The sequence below is a fragment of the Gigantopelta aegis genome, chromosome 9, assembly GCF_016097555.1.
Source record: "Gigantopelta aegis isolate Gae_Host chromosome 9, Gae_host_genome, whole genome shotgun sequence".
NCBI classification, from domain to species: Eukaryota; Metazoa; Mollusca; class Gastropoda; order Neomphalida; family Peltospiridae; genus Gigantopelta; species Gigantopelta aegis.
In genome coordinates this window covers 68,488,949-68,509,190 of record NC_054707.1, presented here as the reverse complement: position 1 = coordinate 68,509,190, position 20,242 = coordinate 68,488,949, and the positions used below count along the sequence as shown (strand labels likewise).

Genomic DNA, 20,242 nt, shown 5'->3' with positions numbered 1-20,242 from the left:
AACCCTTGAAAATATAAATGTTTCATAACACCTTAGCACTGTGGTTATTTGGTATCATTTTGACACTCTGTGTCACCTCACACCTCTAGTCCATTCCAACTGAAAAGCAGCAATGCGATTCTTTTTTTACAATGTTGTTTCTCACATGCAAAAAAGCACATACATTCAGTGTTTCTGCCAGAAAGAAATGTTTGGGTATGGTGCTATGGAACTGAATGCAACAGGGAATATGGGAGACCTTCCCCAGAAAGAAAATGGGTTAAAGGAAACATGCCACATGACCTATATTTGGCACCAACCATGTAAAATTAATTATAAATTGAATCACCTAAAAAAAAAAAAAAAAAAATTAAAATTAATTACTTAAAATTGCCCTGTAAAACCCAGATATGAGCTCTTAGTGGAAATTGCCGATCTTTAATGAGCAGGGCGATCACGTTGTCCGTGGCATCAGTCACGCGTCACTTGATCTGAAGCCTTACACTTAAGTATTAGTCGGTACCACTCACAAAGAATCTAAGACTTGCAGAGCTTACCAAAAAAAATTAGTGTTCATTCGCAAAACATTTTGCCATATCAATTTGAGCCATTGGTAAATGAAGAAAGACACATATTTACTTACAACAGTCATACTGAAGAAGAAACAGATAGTGAGCCAGAGGGTGGAGAAATCGATGGTACCAGACCAGACCAGTCGACCTATTTACAGCCCGCAGCCCAAAAGTAACCCAGAGACAAAAACAGAATCCGGATGTTGTTGTTGTTTGTTTTGGTTTTGTTTGTTTTTTTAAAGATTTATTGCCCCCAGAACATAGGCAGTGAACAGGTTGGGGAGCCGTGGTCACTGCCTTACGAAGTACATATTTAAACAATAGTATCTTTAGTAGAAACAAAATATGCTATTTAAATATGTTAATGCTTTCTATATTTATAAGACGGAAAGGGCGAAAGAGAGAGAGAGAGAGAGAGAGAGAGAGAGAGAGAGAGAGAGAGGGAGGGAGGGAGGGAGGGAGGGAGGGAGGGAGGGAGGGAGGGAAAGAAAGAAATGTTTTATTTAACGACGCACTCAAAACATTTTATTTACGGTTATATGGCATCAGACCACACAGAGTTTGAGAGGAAACCTGCTGTCACCACTACATGGGCTACTCTTTCCGATTAGCAGCAAGGGATCTTTTATTTGTGCTTCCCATAGGCAGGATAGCACAAACCATGGCCTTTGTTGAACCAGTTATGGATCACTGGTCGGTGCAAGTGGTTTACATCTACCTATTGAGCCTTGCGGAGCACTCACTCAGGTTTTGGAGTCGGTATCTGGATTAAAAATCCCATGCCTCGACTGGGATCCGAACCCAGTACCTACCAGCCTGTAGACCAATGGCCTAACCATGATGCCACCGAGGCCAGTACAGGGATGGAGGGTGCAACAACAGTAGATAAGTGTAAAGAAGTTGTGGGGATATTGAGAGAGTATTATATAGAGAATGACATTTTAATTAGTACTTTATTTCCATGTGAACTTCCAAAGCATTATTTTTAATTAAAACTTTCTTTCAAAGAGTGTTTAATAGGGTGTCCATTGCTTATGAAATGCTTCATAGTTGCAGTTTTTGTAATAAATATATTTTTCTATTTCAAAATTATTTTGTAGAATATTTTTCACGGCATTGACATGTAAATTTCTTTTTTGTATTTTCATACTGTAAATATAATATTTTATGTTGATAATCAGCCAATTTACAAAATTACCTTTTTCGTTGTTGATCATAACTATGTCTCTGCTTAGAGTAATATTAATTTCAGTTTCATTTCTTATCCATTCTTCTATTGCTTCCCACAGAGAATGTACCAAACTACATTCAAATAATAGGTGTTGTATGGTTTCAGGTGATTTGTTAGTTGTAAGAATTCTGTGTATGGTTTTATACTGAAACCAAGATAACGTTGTGCTTTTGACAGATCTAAAGGGTAGAATGTAATATTTTTTCCAGTCATATATATCATAGATATATCCTTCTTTAGAATATTTTATTTGTGATTTTGGAATGGTGGTTTGAGCGTTCAGTAAATCATATATATGTTTGCAACCTTTCTGATCTTTGAACAAAACCTTTAAGTTATATGGAAGAACAGGATTTTGTAATGCTATAAAAACGTCACCCAGATGTTAATGCTGATGTGTATATTGGTCATATTTAGCACAAAGATACAACCTCGGTATGATGTATTTAAATGTAAAAAAATAAATGTAGGAAAAATATTTTTTAAAGAAAAAAAAAATAATAATTCATGTAACGAAATCTGTATTTACCGTCAGCAGAAGGAAACATCTCAATTAAGTCATTAAATATCGCAAATACAAATATATATACACGTATATATATATATTTTTTTTTTTTGTAACCCACTTTTTTGTTACATATTTAAATACATAACGCTTAGGTGTATGTTTGTGCCAGATGTGAACAATATATGCCTCTGCATTAACATACGGGTTCTGTTTTGGTCTTCAGGACGTTTTCGTGACGTACTCTGCCCGAAAATGAAAAACGTTATTTAAATGTATTTTTGATTCTACACTTTTTTCATACTGAGATGTTTCCTCATGCCAAATCCCAGGTTTGTACATGCCATATTTAATGACTTAATTGACGTTTCCTTCTTCGGACAGTGAATACAGATTTCGTTATGTACAGTACAAACAATTTTTTTCTCTTTATAAAATATTTTTCCTACATTTATTTTTTTAACATATCATGCTGAGGTGTATCTTTGTGCCAGATATGAACAATGTACACCTCGACATTAACATCCAGGTTCTGTTTTTGTCTCCGGGTAACTTTCGGGCTCCAGGCTTTAAATAGGCTGACCCCAAAGTACTATGTGGCGGTGGTTTTCAATCTTTTCTTTTTGCAATAAAATACCCACGGCTTTCTTCGGATACAATTCTTTGGAAAACAGAGAAGAAAAAAAATCCAGACGTTTATTTTTACACCCAAAGGAAGCGCAGTACAGCATTGTTGGGCTCTGAAAAGATCATAAGCCCCCTACTCCATATATATAACAGTTAAAAGCAATGGAAGAGTACAGCGTGACTGATGTCACTTCCGTTTTTTTCAGAAAGCTCACCGATAAATATGCATAAATCGTACTTTGATACCGAATGGTGTAATTTCTACATTTTTAAGACAATTACACATATTTTATTGTTATAAACTTATTTGTATATTATTTTTATATCATTTTGCTTTTAAAATGAGCTATAATATGGTCTCGTGACATGTTTCCTTTAAGTTAGGGTTAAGAAAATCATACAGTAATGATAAGAGTAATTAATTTTTTCAAAAAGGTTAACTTTGAAAAAATATATATTAAACTTATGGCGCCATACCCATTTTACCCTCTGGCAGAAACCCTGACATTTGTACCATGGTCTTTGGTAGCCTATCAGTCCTGGAATACTACCTGGAATAGGGTAAATCATTTGGTTCCACTGAGGAAGATCGATTGTTTGACCAATTGAAGCTACATACAATCCTTAATGACAACTCTGAATATCTTAAATTACAGCCAATAGCTGGAACCTGTAGTTACACCTTTAGAGAATAAAGGACAAAAGACAGAATCTTCTAGAACTCTTCACCATGTACACAGAGACACTAAGCACTCCCTGAAATATTAAAAGATACTAATCCAAACTTTGATAAAAATGCAAGTTTTATTAATTATTCTCAGAAAGGCCTTCCATCTAGAGGATGCTGATTTTTTAAGGCTATGTAGGCTACCTAAACACACCAATTTTAGCTTTAACCATTCTGCGATTAGCAGACTTAAGAAAACTTTGACAGATACATGATGTAACCCCAAAAGTATATTTCAAATGGAATCTTTGACAGGTATCTAACCCACGAGTAGGGCGTCTAGCTGTCCAGTGTAACTGTCCAAAATCAGACACAATAACTCGGAATGCCATCACGAAGAGTCATATCCTTTCTTAAGAGATCAACACAATTTGGCATGGTGTACATGTATGGCATGTCATTGGAATATCACAATGTGGAAGAAGATCATTGGTTGGATGAAATCCAATTCTTGCTGCACATCATAAATGCGGGTGTGGAGGCAAAGAAAGACAGTGTATACACCCCAAAGATGTCATTAATATTTAATTTAAATGTTCATCAGGTATAGAATTACAAAAAAAAAAATACATGATTCCTGGGTGACAGAATGTTAGTTTTTTTATACATAATTTGTGCATGTTAATAACCTTGTGATTTGGTTTTGATATACATCTGTACAGAGATACCTTTACTTTAAAAAGGGAGTTTGTAGCCATTTTAAACGGTTTTCAGTAAATAAGATATTTTTACATTAAAATTTACTTACCGTATATGCAAAAATGTTCGTGAATAAAATATACTGCGAAAATCGCAAACATGTTGACAGCACTGCGAATTTGTTACGCGCAAACTTATTTCCAATTTGGTATAATTTTCATGGATACAAAAGACAAGCAGTCAGAGGTACCTGTTAAATTTATACCGAGTTTCATATGCACTTTGTCTTTACCGCCAAATTATCCACAAGGTCACGTGGTTCTGTAAACCTGCATGTCATGTGGATTTGATCTTAGTGACACAAGTAATCTTAGTTTTGTTTGTTTTCTTTGTAACTGTGAATGGAAGTCTGTGGGTACCATTAATAATTAAAAGTTATTTCTTCTGATATTTGTGTTTTTTAATTTTCTGTATCGCATGTGCATGTTCCATCGATAACATGTCTTATCAGACATACATACAACATTGACGTCTTGCTGACAGCATGGTATCATGTCCAGGTGTGTGCGTGAAATTGTCATTGAAAAGAGTTTGGCAAATGAAATATGGGTAATTTTGATTTTATTATCGGGGGACACAGTCGCGAAAGTAACCCGATAGCGAATTATTTTATTCTAAAAATATTTGCATATATACGCTACATTTTTTTGCCTAGAATATGAATATCTCTATAACCAATGCATTTCTGGAACTTGTAATACTTTGTAGTATCTCAATTTATAGATTTTTGTCAAAAATAAAATGTACACATGTACAAATTTATTATTTCTTCTAACTAAAGATCATTCCAAATGTATTTATAATTTTCCCTATAATACTTTATATATTTAAAACACGTTAAGGGTAAGTAGGTTTTTTGAAAATCAGGAAAAGGCAAGATATATGTTTATTTTTTTGAGGGAACAAATGAAAGTCTTGCTATAGGGCTAAGGGCTCAAAATTCAGGATAGTTCCTTTAATTCTGACTACTGCAGGCAAGATATCTCGCCCAACATCACGCCAATCGACATACCGGTACTGTACACTGTATACAGTACATTCTCAGGGCTCTTGCTGTCGTTTGCTAAAGTCACCAATTGCGAAAAATAAAAAAAATAAAAAAGAATTTTCGGTTTGGCGAAAAAATTTGTGAAAGATTTTTTTCCATCTCGATTTTTAGAACCAAACATTTTCAACCAGTTTTGTTTAGTTGATCCGCCTCACGGTGTGAATAAGTGCTATCTGCATGTCCACATGGCCAGTCTACTATTCAGTAGTGTACTGCCAGCTGCTTGTCGTAAAGCTAGAAAACTCTATTAAATAAAATGAAATACTGTTTAAGACATGTGGCATTTTTTATATTAAATGTTTGATTACTAGTGACAAGTTTTACTTTTTATTAGTCATGTTTTGTCGTACCGGTTAATGTTGTTAATATGGGTCATGTGGTTAAGTTTATTTCCACGAAGTGGGTGCATTGATGAGCAATACATATATTGTTTCTCTCTTATATACAATCATTATTAGTTAAAACTTTCTATGTTTACAGATTATATTTCAAACATATTAAATGGTGAAATTATAATTCATTTGTGCTATATCTACTGATATAATACTAGCGCCGACATGATACATCCCTCCGCCCCTTACACAGAATTAGAAAACTCTCGAAACCAGCATGATAATGAAAGAGCCTTTTTTCCCACTTGTGAAAGACTGTCGCACGCCAGTGTTTTGATAGCAATAACATAGACGTTTCCTTTGTCTTTATTTTGGGTGACTGGCTATAATCTTGAGTTGGACACCATGATAATTATGAACAGTATTCACTTATAAATCATACGCACTGGCGTAGGAAATGGAGGGCACTTTTCAGATATTTTGCTTTATATTTGCTTTATAATAGTGTAAAAGTGTGTAAATATAAAAGGAGGGTAGTTACAAAACGAGGTCATGGGGTAGGGTATGATCAAGAGTTACGCACTTTAATTTTTTTTTCTTCTTCATAAATTAAAACAGCCAGTCTGGCCATTTTGTTTCTTAAAAATATGATTTTTAAAATTATATATACAATAATACATCTATTTATTACCAAAGAGATTAAAAATACATGCCTATAGGCCTGTGGCATTGGAACAATATCTGGAGGGGTAGCACAGTGTCTGGTGGGACTAGAGTTTTATCTTTATATAAAGCAGAAAAGATAAAGATAACTAAAATAAGAACAGGTAAATCTAATGTTTATAAATTTATAAAGTTGGTAAAATTAATGCCTGTGACAGGAAAAGAAGGAAGTTGTTAGAAGACAATTGTTAAATAACTTTAGAGGGGTGAGTCTTGTCATCATTACAAAACATAATGGGGGCAGGGTTACAAACAATAAGAGTCAGATCTTACGTTATGTAATTGTTGAACAACTCCATAATTGGACATTTGGGCAATTCCACGGTAACGGAATTACGAGTTGGAGAGATATTTCAGGCATTAAACTCAGCTAGTCCACATAAGAAAAATTATCATAATGATGTAACTATGTAATACACTAGTACTGCACTAGTGCTTGTCATGGACAGAACTGAGACTCTCTACTGCAAGGTGTAGTGCATGAGTACTTAATTAAAGTTTGGTAACGGAATTACGTAAAAACGGACACCATTTTTACGGGCACCGCAAAACATCAACAAACTCTGTGAAGTATGATGAAATAATTATTTATCTTCATGATGGAATGATGACCTAATGACTTGTGATTAACAAAATAGAAATTATATTACAAATTATCTTTTCATAATTTTAAAGTACAACATTGAATGCCGGTAACGGAATTACACAGTTCGTAACGGAATTACCGCTCTGAATTTACTGTTGAAAAACCATATTTATTTACTTTAAATTTGATTTGCAAATATGTTGCATAATTTTATAAGTTAAATAATAATTCAGTATACTTGTTTTAAGCATTCATATTAATATTTCAAATGATAACTAGTTTCAATATCGGTAACATGTACACGTGCATGTATATTATGAGTGGAGATTTAAACTAGCACTAAACTGTGTACATATTACATAGTAAATGTTTAAAATGTTTGACAGCAATTGAAAAAAATTATTGAACAGTGACATTGTTAATAACAAAGAGAATTACACCAGGTCAAAGGAACACAGGCCAATTAAAATTATATAGACTGACCGTCAAACATCTAGATTGTATTACGATAAGTGAAAGATATTATGCCTAATAATAAAATTCCTCATCTATCTGAGGTTATGGTAACATACATGACAACATTCAAAACACCAGTATTTTCTTCTTTGGCCAACCAAACATGCCATCTTCAGACCTGTCAACCCTCCCGGATTCCGCGGGAGTCTCCCGGTATTTGATCAAATCTCCTTTCTCCTGTGCGGGAGACAGTTTCTCCTGTTAAATGACATTTTTGTAAGCATAAAAAAAAATCGATCCTCTTTTGTCAAAATAACAGAAGGGAAGTAACTCTGCCTTTTTTTTTCATTCGGAAAAAGTCGACTACTTTCGGTTTCCGAGAATGTAACAGGCCGAATTGCCCCGACTGTTTAACCTTTGCCGAAGTGAGAATTGTGGGATAGCCTATTTATATTGTTAAAAAAGCACATGGAGTTTATAAAATGATGTGTTATTATAATGTTTGTTGTCATCGTAATGGCTACGAAGCGTGTTGCCGCTAATTAAACAGGCTGTGTATTGACATTCAGTGTTGCCATATAAAAAAAAAAAAACTATCCAATTTAGTTCTAATAACACCTCTGAATTGTAAAATGTCTTTCCACTGGATTACATAATGCAACTATGACAAATCTGAACTGCCAGACTCCCGAGTTGACAGCGATACACACGATGCATGTTAAAATCACATGTCACAGCAAGACAACGAAAAGACCAATTAGCTGTATAAACATACTTGTGTCAGTTAATTTTGTATGTTTGTGCGGTAAAATGTTGGTTATAAGGGTACACTTCAAGAAATTATTTTTGTACAATTAAAAAATGTTGTGTTTGACATTGACATAAAGTTACTCACGGAAATGGGTATAATTCCGGTATATTTCACACGATGTCCGTAATGAGGTTTTACTTATGATTAATGAAAATACAATGTTTATTGCATCATTATAATGATTTTAAATCAGTACCACGCCACCGTTCCTCATTATAGTAAAAACTGAATATTAATTTATAAGATTTATATAAATTTGTCTTTGGTACTTAGGTACACTAACCACAAATGATAATGTAACGCAACCTGTAAGGCTGTAAGTGTAATACCGTAAATGTACTAATTAAATTATTTTTTTCTTGTTCATGTTCTTAACATTTTTGGATAAAATATTATTATTTTTTTAAATATGTATTAAATCATAATATTTAAACTTAAAAAAAAAAAAAAAAAAAATTATAATAATTTTTTTTTTTTTTTTTTTTAATGCCAAGATCTAAAGTTAAGAAGTATATATGACATTATAAAGTATTCATATAACTTATTGTAATAATGTTTTTTTTTAAATCTTGCGATTTTGGGTTAAATTGTGTGAATTTAAAAAATCTCCTGCTTTTTGACCAAATCTCCTGCTTTTTCAACACACACCTCCTGCTTTCTCTTGACTAAAGGTTGACAGGTCTGCATCTTTCCATTTTAAGAATTTTACTCAGATTCGATTTCCTTGTAAACACAGGATTAACACTATAAAACGGTTGCTTTCTTTTTGCCCATTATATACATTTAAAAGCATAATGTTGGTAATTAGAATGATACTTTCCATTTTCTGCATATCCTGTAATTTAAATATAAATTATTAAATACATGTACAGTCAATAAATGCCTTTGGATAAAGTAACATTAAAGTTTGCTTCAAGTAGATATGTTATGTTACATTTCCACTTTCTGTCCCCTATATATGTTTAAAGATATATGTACAGGGCTTGAAATAGCGGCCTGTAAAAAGTGAAAAGAAGTCTATTTTTAAATCTTGCAAGTGAAATAACCATTCACCTGCTAAAATTAACTCAAAATCGCGTCATTTTTCAAAAAACAGATGTACATACGATCATCTCATCTTCTATTTAGCTGAGGCCGAGCTCATAATTCTGTCACATTTTAATTTTATAATGCTCTAAACTACACATCAGAGGTCCTAATTTTCCACACATTGTCCCAAACCCTACATTCACGTTGTGCTTTCTTATTTACAGCAGGCCATTTTTGTTTCGGAACAGGCCATATTTCTTTTGGCCTGCTATTTAAAATAAAAAAATAATGGCAGGCCATATTTTACTTCATATTTTGAGCCCCAATATAATTCTAGTAGGTTTCGATTATAACTTGAATTTTGTCATGGATATTGCAGATGTTTAGTCAGCATAATGAAGCTTTTAAGTAGTACTGTTTGGTTAAAGTTGATCAGATTTCCTTAATTTCTATATTGTTAATGGATGACATTTATATTTGCTATGGGTGTTCTGCAAATGCATTTGGAGCTACTACTAGTACTATTACCATATGGATTTTTAAAAAAGATTTTGTATATCTTCCTATTGTTACATCACTTGATGTATTGGTGTATATGGATAAGAGTGTAGCATTTTAGTACTATGTAGGTTTATATTAAAGTGTTTCTTGACAATATATACCAAAGATGGTAATGGAATTACAAATCTATGGTAACGGAATTACTTATGTTTACAGCTATATAATTTTACTAATAATGTATGAATTTGAAAGTAAATGTGTCTGATTATGTTCATTAACATATACTCAGAGACACATCCATTTATTTTACAATATTTTACTTATCAGATTTGGATTCTCCAGACATTTTTACATTAAAAACAATCTTAATATATAAGGAATAACATGATTTGATTTTTTCACTCCATGTCCACTTTAGCGTGGAATTGCCCATTTATAAACTCCTTTTGTCATTTTCAAATTATTTTTATGTCTCATCATATTTAAAAAAAAATTGTAATAAAAACAAAAGGGCATTGGGTCCTGTTCTGGACCTCCATTATTCCAGCATTTTGCACGCATATCTCGAAAGATACTGAATGATATAAGTTGTTAGGCTATTAAATATGCAAACATTATGTACCGGTACTTACATTTCACACTTTTGGTGCAAAAATATATGTATAGTGTATATCTTAGTCTGGTGAATCTTTTAGGGAACATATATACTGAACAAAATAAGAAACTTCCGCTAACTTTGCTTGAACATAACTTGATGAAAACAAACCGGGGGAATAATTGTTATATATGCGTTTAAAGAGTGTTCCATGATGCATTGTTTGGTGCAAAAATCATGGCCTTAGGTTAACAGAAACTGGGAGAAATTTTGACCAAGTGTGGTAGGGGTTAAAAAAACAACAACACCCACTTAATAACGGGTATGACCACCTCTTGAATTGACCACTGCAGTGCATCACAGGTGCATAGAATTGACTAAAGTGTTGATTTCTGCCTGTGGAATATTGTTCCATTCCTGAATGAGCGCTTGACGAAGTTCGTTGACGTTAGCGGGTGGGTTGGGACGACGCCTCAGTCGTCCGTCCAGACTATCCCAGACATGCTCGATGGGGTTGAGATCAGGACTTTTAGCGGGCCAGTCATCAATGAAATCAATGTTATCTATCCTAAGAAAATTTACAGTGTCTCTAGCTGTATGAGAGGTGGCATTATCATGCTGAAAAATCGAGATGTTGGCGTTGTTATGGAACAGAGGAATGACGTGATGAGTGAGAATGACATCGCAGTAACGTTGAGCATTTAAATTGCCATCAATGACGACTAGTGGTGAACGATAACCATGGGCAATGGCTGCTCAGACCATGACACAACCCCCACCCCCGAAACGATCTCGTTCAAGAACACAACAGTCAGCATAGCGTTCATTTCTCCTACGGTAGACACGCACCCTGCCATCACCACGTTGTAAAGAAAATCTGGATTCATCCGAAAAAAGAACAGTATTCCAGCGTCACCGTATCCAACGAGTGTGTACACGTGCCCAATTAAGACGATGACATTGCGTTAAAACGCATCCGACATAAGGACGTCGTAAACTGTTCTCCCGCAGACGATTACGAACAGTTTGCCCACTGATTCGGTTACTATGAAGCCCAGGTGTGTTAGCAGCAGTAGCAGTGGCAGTTTGGAATCGATTGCGCAAATGCGTGTTCATGATATAGCGGTCTTAACCACGCGTTGTAACACGCAGATGTCCACGATGTGGCAAGTTGTTGGTGCTTCCTGTCGTTCAAAATCTTACGCGAAGATTTCGTATCACTCGACCAGAACTCCCAACATGCCTTGCAACGTCTTCTGTCGACATGCCAGCAAATTATTGGGTATTCTTGGCATACTAAAAATGCTACAATGTAAAAAACTTTAATTTTTTTACAAATTTTGAAGCGTTTTCGTTCACTTGACAACAATATCAGTAAGACAAGTAAAACAAATTGACCTAATACTACACGGGACATGTCGAACCATGCATGCACGTGCAAATTGAATTTCACGTTGTCGACAATTAACAGTGCAAAAATAATCGATAAAATTCATGAATCCTGATAATACAGCTAATAGTACCTATATAATTTCATTACACAATGAATTCTTTAACACAACAAATACTATATGTACAAATCGGAAGTTTCTTTTTTTGTTCAGTATATATTGGATCAAAATTCACTTGGTTCTTTCAAATTACAGAGAAACATACAATTCATTATCTGTTGCCTACAATAAGTAAAACTGCCTTTTTTGTAATATATATCACTCATGGTGCACTGACTTCAATGAGCCCATCAACGGGGATCAACCCTAGACTGACTGCACATCATATGAGTGCTTTACCACTGGGCTACAGCCAGCCCAAGACATTAGCAGCATTTTGTTATTAGATTACAAAATATAAACTGAATAATAAGTACATTTTAGCATATACTATATTATCATAAAGAATGAGATTTAAAAAAAAAATCTTTTGACTGAAATGCAAATATGTTACTGGCGAATATATATTTAGATTGGCAAAAGAAAATGAAGAAAGGCAAAAAATTTGGCGAACAAAAATAGCAACCCAAGGCTAGTCTCGATTCCCCAATTCATATTCCTCGCTGTTTTGCATACGACATTGACCGGAAATAAAAATACAATACAGGATACAGATTACTGGACAGTATGGCAGCTTTAGTTTTTCATTTTTCAATGGAAAATACCTGGGAATTTAGAGTTAAAAAGGTGGTATTCGGCAAGTATTTTCACTTGACAACAATGGTGGCATGATGCTGTCATTTTAAGGAATTGATAGCTGATTGTGACAGCTAATTTGATAATAAATTTGATCATTTTACCAGCAATGAAAATCAGCAAATATTGGGATATGAATCATAGTTCGTTTTTAAAAAAACCCATTCTGGTCATTAAAACAGTTATTGGGAATGATGGACATAAATACTGGACATCTGGTCAAAAATGTCTTTTTAGATTTTTTTGCCTAATTTTAATCAACATTAACTGATCTAAAATATCACATAAATTAAAAAAAACCAAGAAAATAATACCAGTACTTACAGATTCAAATAAGAACTTTATTTTATATATTTAAAAAAACAAAATTAAGGGAATATATGGAAGTAAAAGTTATAAACTTGTACCCACTCAACATGGTTTTTGTCAAAAATTAATCCAGTAGTTTGAGGGTTAACAGATACCTGGCTTGTCAAAATAAAACTTGAGCAATGAGCACATTGTATTGGCTGTTCTGACATCTGCATAGATTTATCTTTTATAGTACAATGTGAACTCTCCACAGATTACCTTGTAGTGTTACTGTGTCATTTCTGTACGGTAACCTTGCTCCATTTTCAGTAAGCTTGGAAGTGAATCAGCCAGTACAGATTACCAGTAACTAGTGTAATGACAAGTGCAAGTTGAAGAGATGATGAAGAGGTGATGACATTCAGACACAACAAGCACTTGCCTTCAGGCCTTTTACTTGTGACCCAGCACCTTGGCAATAAGTACTGCAGTGACATGCTGAAATTGCCATGGTAACAAAAGAAAGATTTCCTGAACCCCATCTCAAGTGAGCTTAAGGAAGGAAAAGAATATTTGTTAAATGACACCAGTGCATTGTTTACCCAGTGGTCATACATACATACTTGCATATTACTTGCAGGTACATGTAGATACATACATGTGTATAAAGAGTTCATTTCCAAAATGCTATCCATTTTTGTCATTTTAAATATAGTTTTTTTTATGAACATTCATTTGAGTATTTTTTATAAAATTATTATTTGACAGTTACACACTTCTGTCAGCCCTAGAGTATTTGTTGAATAGCCCATATAAAATGGTCAAGTTTATTATTTTTGGGGGGATATGGACATGCAAACTGACATTATTTTAATATTTGTGTGGAAGAATATGTATGGGAGTGTATGGGAGTGTATTGATGGAGATGCAAGGACCATGAAAGGTTTATGTAGTAATGAACAATTGATTGAGTGGTGTATCGCATTTTGCTGCAAAGCAACTGTAGTACATATAGCTTTTTAAAACAAAGTACACTATATAATATATAAATATAGTAATTGTGACATATCTAATGTATAAAATGAGAGGAAACCTGCTGCCACAGGGTCTATTCCTTCAACTCAGCTGCAAAGGGTTTTTTATAATACTTTCTCACACAGGATATATATAATATTAGTGAAACCCCTCAAAACTGGACCCTTAGTAAATGGTCCCATGGTTTACCCATTTTTTAACATTAAAATTTACCACTCTAAATCGGAAACCATTCTGAACTAATCAGGCCTATATCAATCATTATGGCACTGTTAATATCACCTCAGCTAATTATGAACAGAAAGTTAATGCAATATACACATGATCGAATTACCTGTTTCAGTTACTGTTTAATGGGTAGATACCATACTTTTTATGCGGTCCCTTGGTTATCCGGTTTAGAGTGGTTTCATTGAACATATATACATAAAATGTACACACGTGTACAATAACATGTACATTTACAGCCAAAAGACTGAGTTCTTCCTTACAACACATATATGTATTGTTCTTTAACCTTTTCTTGACATCCATAAGAAGTCTATGTATTGTATATACTGGTGTATTATTAAGCATTCATTGTTTTGCTCATTTCTGTCATGCACAGCATATTTTCATGACTGGAATTAATAGCCCTTCAAATTCGGACAATTTAACGACAGCAGTCAAGGTCTGCTGCGAACTAATTTTACCACAGCATTGCGACGGCAATATAAAAAAAGGGTGCATACTGCAAACAAATGTTTATAAATGAAGAGAAAACAGACACCAAGCTCTATTGTGACAGAGAACTATTGCAAAAACAGCTCACTTCATCCAACAGATTGGACTACTATAGTGTAGCTTATGAACAAGAAGAACAGGGCTCATCAATGCAGAAGTTTTATTTCACTTGCTGCTGGCTAGTAAATAACATATATTCACTAGCCAAATCTTTCCATCCACTCACTAGTTTTACCTATAATCTGTCCCATCCTACAAAAATGCGTTTTTTTTGTCAATAATTTTAGTTTTGTTTGATGTAAGAATAAACACAAAAGTATTTTGGAAATAACAAAAAATTACTATTTTTGTGTCCAATTTAAAAAAAAAATTGGCTCAGAAATAAATAACTTGTGGTAGATTCCATAGCCTGAAAAAAGGTGTTTCCTGTGAGATGGACTATAATATATAATTTGATAAAATAAATGTATGGCAATGTCCTCGGGGGGGCGGGGGAGGGGGGCTGACAGATTGAGGGTGCAAAGCAAAGTTTCTTGGGGGTTCTGGGGCATGCTTCCACATAAATTTTTTAAAACAAGACGTCTTGAAATGCAATTTCCTGCATTCTACAAGTAAAATTCATCACTGCCTTAAAATTTACAACTAATAATATTTTTTATTCAGAATTATTGGCCCCTACCCTGCTCTGCCATGCTCAGTTAAAAGGAATATGGAAATACACTATGTGAATACTGATGCTGTTGCTCCAATATTTATTTGTTTGGGTTTGTGGGGTTTTTTTTGGGGGAGGGGGATTTTGTACAATGTACAATTCAGTCATATTCTGCTCCATATCTGTGCTAATAATTAAAAGAATGTACACAACATGAAGTCTAATGAATACTAGCTACTGTATAGTAATCTTTTAATGCATCAAAGATACAAATGGACATTAGCTGTCCAACTGACTTTACCCTATCGCTGGATAAACTTCCTGTACATAATATCATACTGTGCATGCTCAGGCTAAAGCTAAAAATAAATGCATCTATAACGAATTCAGACGATCCAAGAGTTTGGCCAAGTAATATAGGAAGTAAACATGATTTGTTTCGAAATCCTGTTAAATACTAATTACTAAGATATTAATTCATAACTGATGATTTCATATGCATGTTCAAATTGTTTATGCTTACTAGGCCCAATATTCCGTATGAATCAGTTGGCGAAGTACTACTTTTTAATAAACAGTTGCCTGTGAACAAAAGTTATTCGCAAATGTGAGTGTTTTACTCGTTGTGTAGAGCCCTGAAGAAGACTGCCTTCTTTGTTGTTATCTTAAGCCAAATTGGATTTATTAAAGGTCCAGGCTCCGTATTCATAAATATACTTAAGTCAAAGTATGATACTTACATACATATTTTAAGTATGTCGATAAATATCATACAATGACTTAAGTACGTTACTGAATACGGAGCCAGGCTCATAGCACATTATTAATACACAGTATATATATATATATATATATATATATAAATACATAAAGATTACATTATTAAAAATAAAACACAAAAATACCACCCCAATTATTCATAAACTGACTTTTTGTAAAACGCTTGGGGAAAAACCCCACTAATCCAGTTGATCTGTATCGCATCAGACCTGTGACGCAGCATGCGGCAGATTCCACTCATGTTGTTAGTAGGATAACATAACAACTGCACATAATGACTTTTTTAAAAACAGCTGATTCTAAATGGACGCTAGTTTTGACATCTTGGTCTTATCAAATTTGTTAATCTATTCTAATGGTACCTCGATTGGTGATGAAGAAGGATAAAATCTGTTAGGGGTGCTTCCCTATCAATTTGAGTGGGAACACAACAACAATACGGCGAGCCAAATGACTACAGTGCTGTCTGGTGTATTGGCGTACCGGATCATTCCTAGACCATTTTCTATGGGAACACTGTGAAATAAAATGTGTCTCTTACCAATGAAGCAGTGCATAATCTGTAATACAGTTACAAATTGTTTTATGTCTGTAGTAAATAAACATTTTAAAATTGTGCATAAATGTAGGCACCCCCTTGTATCCAAAATGATTTGCATGTCCGATGTTTCGGCGCAATAGATGTGGATTGGTGACCCAACTATTTATATTTATTTTAATATGATATATTTAAACAATTTTAAAGTACCTTTTATATCTTTTATCTTCTAAAACTTAAACTTAATATTTTGTCTAGAATTATGAAAAACAAAATATACCGACCTGTAAACAGTGTTGTCTGCTTGTTATAGAATTTTGAAAAGAGGACAAGGTTCATGGACCAGTTTATATGTTGATGTGGCAAATCATTTTAATAATATCAGGGTTTTATTTCTAAAATTTGACTTCACACCCATGGCTTTGAGTTTGGGAATTTTAGCGTTGTTTTACAAACTTTGGGGAATTTTCAGTTTCATTTATATAAATAAAACATCTTAATAAGACTAATACTATACATATATACTTGTATTTATTCAATTCAATATCTACTCTTATGTATTGTTTTCAAAATACGCCTTTATATAATAATAAAAAATTAGAATTATTTACACTGATTGGGAATTTTTTACTCCAAAATTGGGAATAAAAAACAATAGTGGTAGAAATTAGGAAATATTTTCACTGGCCTGGGGGACTAGTAGTTGAGGACAGTTACTAGTTCCCAGGAAAAAATCACTAGCACCTCCCCCCCACCCACCCCCCACCCACTTCATTATTGAAGCAGTTTGAGAAGACGAAATCTGTATGGTAACTATACACAGCAACTAAAATAAGCGTAACATACAAAAACGAACAGTGTTTTCACAGGTTCACCCCTGCGCGTGCTGTAACCTCACTGTGGTGCAGGGGTGTAACATTCTCTTTGAGAATGGCCAATACAGCACACATTGAAATTTTGAGTAAAAGTCAGTATCTATCTGTGATATTTGTATTTTTGTACAGTTCTTTACACTGTTTTTATTTAAGTCTTGAATTTTTATATTGATGTTGATCATCACCGTATTTGTTTGCATTACCATAGTTTGACATCCAATAGCCGATGTATTTTTCGTGCTGGGGTGTCATTAAACATTTATTCATTCATTCACAGGTTCAGTTCAAGTATAACACGCTATACCTAATACACTCAGATGTCCACTGGTAAACTCTTAACTCTCCACTCGAGACATTTGGAAGCAGCTAGTTAAAACTCGATTGATGCCAACATGATCTATTACAATGTGTTTAATTAAAGACTGTATTTATTACCGATGAAACGAATACAAAACACCAACACACACAAGCACACAAATAAAAAACATTTTCCCTTCCAAACATGCCTCATCTATAATCGGAACATTACGACAATTTTCAGAATTCTCAAACAAAAACCGGAAAGTTCCGACCAAACGAAACTGCGATACTTTTGACTTTGTCGATCTGTCATGGCAATTTATTTTGATGAAATACATCTACAGTTTGTATATTTAACAGGTTTCATTGGCAAAATAGTTTGACTGTCCGCATCATGAATCTGGGTCACAACTGCCCAGTATTACTCGCCCGGGGGACTAGCGCCATTTAAATTGTACTTGCCCCAGGGATTTCTACTCACCTGGGGCAAGGGGGCGAGCGTCAGCTTCTATTCCTGCAATATATCTTTTGAGGACTGGTGGGGCAGAGCTTCTATATCATGGTAGCCCCACTCCCATGGCTAGTGATATTCAATGTTAGGCTAGTAAACAGTATTGCCATGCCCAATGTCTGAAAACAGTTGTCAAATACTGCAATTAAGTATATTTTATTTTCATATGAATATGTTCCCCACCACCATCTTAGTGTTTTTAAGCTTTACATCTCTCTCTTTAGGTGACATATCCGATTATTACATTAATAAAATTGCATTAATTTAGAGTAAAGTAGAGCTAGTTAATTTTTACTCATGGCTAGTTAATTTTTTAAATCACTGATCTCATGGATAGTTGCTTTTGTAAAAATTCTAGAAGCCTTGGTGCCGATTATCAGTTTAGAAAAATAGGTGATAAAACCCTGAATATAGCTAATTTTGAATTTGAATGATGTCAGTATTCTAATGACGTTACTTTGCATATCCTTACAATAACTATAAACTGAATACATGACGTTTCCATTTTAAGAACCCTGGAAAAAATCCAATGCAAAATTGCTATTGAAATTTTTTTGTTTGAAGAAAATCTTGTGATTAAAAAATTGTACCTTTTACAAAATATGGTTTTCATGTGAAATTATGGTAAAACATGTTATGTTTATTGTGTACGAAGCCAAAACAAGGATACGAAGAGTGACTGTTGTCGACCTTAGTGCAGGATGATTTATCAGTCACATACATGCCATGATTATTGTTATGTACAAAATTAATATGCTAAAAAAAAAAGGGAAAAAAAAAAGGGAAAAAAAAAAGGATAAGCATTACATTACCACAACTGTGATATACTCTGATGGAATGGCTGTTGTGATTGCAAGACTTGAACTTGTTCTCGGCACCGCTCTTTTTTTAACCATTTTCTTCTCTTCATCATGATCACCATCAAGTTGTCTGCTATGCAGGCCAACGTTGGCTCGGTCGGAGATACGTGAAACCGTGTCATCATTCAGGTGAAATGGATGGATTTGTTGGGTCAACTGTCGTATACTGTTTGGTCTGCGTAAATTCACGGTTTTGGATGCTGTGGTATAGTGGAGAGAGCGAGCGCCACCGTTTCCAACTGAAATGACAGATGTCAGATGTCTCGATAAATGATGATGTCACCAAAACGACACCTTGGTGCCATTAAACGAGAAAGAAATATAATGTCAAAATAATTGCGATATATGTATATCTGAGAAGGATACATGATCTCACCTGTAAATACTAGCCCTAGAAAGATTAAACAAATGAAACTTGGTAAATTTGCAGGAACAACCGATTCCATCTTATCCTGAAGACCGCCATGCGCGCGCCACGAAATTGTGTGACTACGCATAAGAAATTAGACCCATATATATTTACAAACTACAGTTTATATATTCTTTATTTAGACATTTAAAACACTATATAGGCATGTTCTATCATGGAAACAAACTGTGAGAGTTCCGTTTGGAGTTTTTTTTTTTTTAAATAAGGAAATTATTTGTGATATTCGTGCGCGAAGTGAACAGCCGTCTTGTCGATGGTAAACACTGGAATAAGTAGGGACAAATAAATTGTTGTTGTTAGATATTACAGTGCATTCTCGTGCTTCAATTTTTAAAATATAGTTCTGTACATTGTGCTTTGTGGTACCCTGCTGTTACAAATTGTGAATAAAGCATAGCGTACAACCCAGGCAGTAGATGAATGAAATCCGTGCTTCTTTCGTACATTTCGGGGGCTCAAACAGGGTTTCTATTAGTATTAAAGCGGGCATCGCCAGTTACCTTCATACAATATAATATAAAATAAGAAATACATGTTTTTGTTTATTAGATAGCGTGCAGGATTAGTCTATATAGCAGGCCCGAAGGAATGGGGTGGGCACAACCTCTAGTGGGAGCACAAGCTATATTTTTCGCTTTAT

At 34.1% G+C, this 20,242-nt stretch overlaps 1 protein-coding gene across 1 annotated transcript in view; it reads right to left on the bottom strand.

The window, feature by feature from the left end:
* The window catches only part of LOC121382240 (tyrosine-protein phosphatase non-receptor type 7-like), a 64,312-nt gene extending 44,675 nt beyond the window's left edge, over window positions 1-19,637 (bottom strand). Inside the window, exons 1-2 of the mRNA XM_041511766.1 lie at window positions 19,549-19,637; window positions 19,125-19,411 (exon numbers count right to left, since the gene is read on the bottom strand). Of these exons, the coding sequence (XP_041367700.1) occupies window positions 19,125-19,411; window positions 19,549-19,618 (357 nt within the window). The 5' untranslated portion in view covers window positions 19,619-19,637. The remainder of the gene's footprint in view (window positions 1-19,124; window positions 19,412-19,548) is intronic.
* Between the last annotated feature and the right edge of the window lie 605 nt (window positions 19,638-20,242).